Raw genomic sequence first — 4,596 nt, forward strand, 5'->3', positions numbered from 1 at the left:
CAGCATTATGCATGAACATGACTCAGGGAGGCGATAAATGCTTTATTCAGAAGAATGGGGTGGCCATTGGTTCTAGCCTATCACCTATTTTGGCGAATATATCTATGGAATGGCTGGAGACAGAAGTGGGAAAAATTAAAATACCTGGCTCGAGATAGTTAAATGGGTTAGGTATGTACAGTAGATGTCATCTTAGTGATATACCATAGGGAGAAAGAACAATTGGTCAGTTGTTTGTGTGAACTTAGTCAGATTAACGAACAGAATAACGTACTTTGGAAGAGGAGAAAGAAAGGAAAATCCTCTTCCTGAATATTAAAATCACAACGGCAAGTAAGAAAACAGAGTATGTATTTACAGAAAAGACACATGTAAATTCTTACATATATTACAATTCTTGTAATATAGATAATTTGTCATTCATAATACTGTAAGCTCGTTATACGTCTCTTTTTTATTATTTACAGTTCACTATTATTTTTCCCCTCATTTAAGAATGTTGATAATACGTAAGTTAACGTTATAATAACTTTATTTTAGTCAAATTGTTCTCTTAATTTTTGTGATATTTCATATAGTTTCAATTACTTTAACTATATTCTGAAGGTTTAGTTTGAATCTGTTTGAAATGTGTTTGTGCGTTCGGTGCTGTACAGTAAAAGTCATAAGTTTTCCTGCAGTTGTGGAAATCATTCTTTCGTTTGCCAAGCGCTCCGTCCCTAGCGTTGAATAATGTTTGTTCTCTGAAGCGGAGCGATCTGATCTGAGATGTTTTGTTCAGCTAAGAGTAAACAGTACTTGGAAGCCTTTCATACGTCACTCCTTTTTTTTGGCTCTTTAGTAGTTACACGAACCTTTATTTCAAACTCAGTAATTAGTCATTCTTTGTTGAATTTGTAATTCTTTATTTCTTTCATGGCTAGACCTGCATAGCTTCTTCGGCCAGCCATTGTTGGAGGTATTGTTCTCGTTTTTGAGTGGAGAATGTTGGAAATGATAGGAATTTACTAGCCATTTTATTTTAATTTTCCCCTCTTTTTTGTTTTTGTTTTTTGTTTTTGCTGGTTTTGGATGGACATCTCGAGATAACTCTTTGTGATACACGCGGGTGCTGCTCTCCAGGTGGTCATTGGCGTCTTGGCAAAGCGATTGCAACTCATATATAAATCAGGCAACACTTCAAGAGAATGCTTGCCAGCTTTCTGTGCCCTAGGGCCTCGCCCTGCGGTAACCGAGTTTAAGATGTTTCCTCTGCCACACGAATGAGGTCACCCCAATCAAACCCTCTTTTTCGTCCTTACAGAAAGAGATATGAACTCTTCGTCCCAGGGAAAGATTAGCGACGTCATGCCCCACCGCCAATTATTCCTTGATAACGATAACCACAGGCGCAGTTATTTAACCGATACTTAACATCTTTCGTCAGTTCTCGGTTACGAATATGGACTTGATGTCTGGGCCACGTTTAAGGTTTTATATAAAAATTACTGTAAAAGCACTTATTTTTGCTGCTAATGACTTGCCCTAATCCTTTTTTTTTATTTTTGCAGATGTATTTTTTAAGTACTTATATCCAAGAAGTGAATCTAGTAACTTTCAAGTGTTTGTGCTGTATCCACAAACAACAAAAACTCTGTCTACTCATCTGCTTTGGACTAAGAGAGGGATCAAAGCGAAAGTCCGGCACTTATGTATTTTTTGTTTCCCTTAAGCTTGCACTCCATACTAACGTTGATCAGTTTTCAGGCATTACAGATTGGCCCTTGCACGTAAATTTCTTTTACAACAAAAACTCATTATATATATATTATATATATATATATATATATGTATATGTGTGTGTGTGTGTGTGTGTATATATGTATATATATATATATATATATATATATATATATATATATATATATATATATATATATATATATATTCCATCTTGTCTCTTTCTTTTAAACATGCTCATTTTTAGACTTAAAATCTTACCTGTGATTACGTCTGCCTTATCCTCATCAAACCCATCTTTCTTTGCATAGGAATCGCCTCCATCACTTTCATTTCCATAAGTAGAGTCGTCATAACGAAACACTTTTGTGTACCTCCACGTCTTTTGACTCCCATTGGTTGATATATTGAAAGCATTTAGCACACTGTGAAATGTCCTTATGTTACCCGCGGTCATGTGCAAGGAGTACAGAAAAAACCTGAAATATATAGGTACGTTATCAGTAGTCTCTCTCTCTCTCTCTCTCTCTCTCTCTCTCTCTCTCTCTCTCTCTCTCTCTCTCTCTCTCTCTCTCTCTCTCTCTAAATATATATACACATATGTATATATGCATATATATATATATATATATATATATATATATATATATATATATATATATATATATATATATATATATATATATATATATATATGTATATGTATGTTTGTATGTTTATATATATATATATACATATATATATATATATATATATATATATATATATATTTATATGTATATATATATATATATATATATATATATATATATATATATATATATATATATATATATATACATATATAAATACATACATACACACACACGCACATATATATACATATATACATTTATTTATATGTGTGTGTGCGGATGTTTATCAGATTTTGCCCTCTATATAAGGGTATATCCACTGATGTAGAGCTGCGTATGAATTTATTATATATCTTTCATGTGTGTGCTAACAAGAACATGTGAGCTAAAATGTACAGCAATTCTTTCCTCAGTTCGTTGGCATTGCTTCCAACAAATGACATAAATAAAGTAAGAGGAAAGGAAATCAAAAGGTAGGTAGGCTACGTGAAGTTGAATCAACTTACATGGAAAGAACGGCGCACAGAACACCACATCCAGCCCTCTTTCCGATGCTCATGGTTTTCTGAAATTTCGTAAGATATAGACACTTACTAGACCGCATCAAGTACAGATCAGGATTATGTTTTTTCTTTATAAATTAATTCAAAATTAATACAGTTCTTGTCATGCGTACGTTTTAATTTAGTTTCATACAAAAGATATATGAACAGTTCAAAACGTATCCCTTTTTTCGTCCAGGATTAGAAGAAATACTTTTTCAATAGTCACTCACCTAAACACAGCTCACAAGTGATTACCAACACAAGCTCACAGGTGATCCACTCTGAACACCTTAATGAAACTCGACTTACTTAATGGTAAGATAGACAGGTGCTCATTTCCATACTGAATCACTGTATTTTCACTCGACTCGGACACTATGACTGGTTTTCTTTTTGCTGTTTCTCATCGAGACTTTTTTCCATTCGATGTCATCGTTCTTATGCATTGTGTTTATTATGCATGATGTAGGGACATTGACTTGGAACAAAACTAGCAATCCAAGCTTCCGTTGGCTATAATACTCGTGTGTGAGGACCGTATAACAGTAATAAGGTGGATAACAAATGAACAGAACTAAATCCAGAGGCAGTTCAATATACATGTATAAACAGCGACATAATTAAGAAGAGCTAAGGAAGTGGTGCATGGTGCTTTCAATTACCAGTAGAGCCTCTCTCAAACTTGTGAGGTTGAGCATCAGCACGCTGCCGAGTAGTCTGTTCCACAGTTTCCAGGAAAGGAGGTGAATTACTTCTTGGTATTTGGCAGTGTGGCATCGTGCTACCGTAACAGAATGTGGAAGAAGCTCTGCAAGGTGAGTATCACCCACTGCTTGTTGAGGTCCAGGAACGGAAGGCAGTGGTGGTAAACTCAATAGTAATTACTATTATTTTAGAAGTCCTAAAACACAAAAGCCAATTATTTTGTTGATATCTGCAACACCACATGTCATGAGCATCACCTTATTTGTGATGTTTGTGTAAACATTGGTGAAAAATTCGAAAACGTACAAATGATACAAAACAAGGGAATAACAAAAAAGATATACATAGTGATTTAAAAAATAAAAAATGGTCTGCAGATTAACAGACAAGTACAATAGCCTAGAATGCCATTGAACAGAAATATACATACGACAGTTTTTCTGAAAATTGTGTACAATTGTTCAGAACATCTTTTGTTTTCATTTTTCATAAGTGTTTATATGTATCACTCTTGCTGCTCAGTACATATTCACTTTTACTATTTTGTTGTTGGCCGCAGTTATCACTCTGTTAAATGTTTCCTGTAACATCACTGAAAAAATATGAATGCACACATTTTTCAGTGATTGATTTCGCAAGAACCGTACAAATTACCCTTGAATGAATCAGTTAGGAATATATGCGTTTTTTCCCCTTTTGGTTGTCAGCCGCTCTCATCACTCTGCATTGGAGGCTTTGTTGTTGGTGTGGTCGGATTTGCTCTCCAAACCTGGGAAAATGATTTGAAGGGGGAGTGGATGATCTTGTCCATAAGGTAGGACGGTTTGACCATGTCCACTGATACCCAGTCCTTACTGCCATGTATGAGTAATTTAAAGGCTTTGTTTTTCCTCTTAACGACTTGGTATGGCCTCTGTATGGGTTTCGTTTCTAATGAATACAAAACAGCAAGTGGTCAGTTTTGGAATCTGATAATATTGAGACATCCGGTC

The 4,596-nt window shown here is 34.8% G+C and overlaps 1 protein-coding gene across 1 annotated transcript in view; it reads right to left on the reverse strand.

Annotated features, from left to right (window-relative positions):
• The window catches only part of LOC136828672 (sialate:O-sulfotransferase 1-like), a 55,021-nt gene extending 51,839 nt beyond the window's left edge, over nt 1-3,182 (reverse strand). Inside the window, exons 1-3 of the mRNA XM_067086767.1 lie at nt 3,130-3,182; nt 2,861-2,919; nt 1,981-2,198 (exon numbers count right to left, since the gene is read on the reverse strand). Of these exons, the coding sequence (XP_066942868.1) occupies nt 1,981-2,198; nt 2,861-2,913 (271 nt within the window). The 5' untranslated portion in view covers nt 2,914-2,919; nt 3,130-3,182. The remainder of the gene's footprint in view (nt 1-1,980; nt 2,199-2,860; nt 2,920-3,129) is intronic.
• Nucleotides 3,183-4,596: the final 1,414 nt, after the last annotated feature.

Source organism: Macrobrachium rosenbergii, chromosome 3 (genome assembly GCF_040412425.1).
Source record: "Macrobrachium rosenbergii isolate ZJJX-2024 chromosome 3, ASM4041242v1, whole genome shotgun sequence".
NCBI lineage: Eukaryota > Metazoa > Arthropoda > Malacostraca > Decapoda > Palaemonidae > Macrobrachium > Macrobrachium rosenbergii.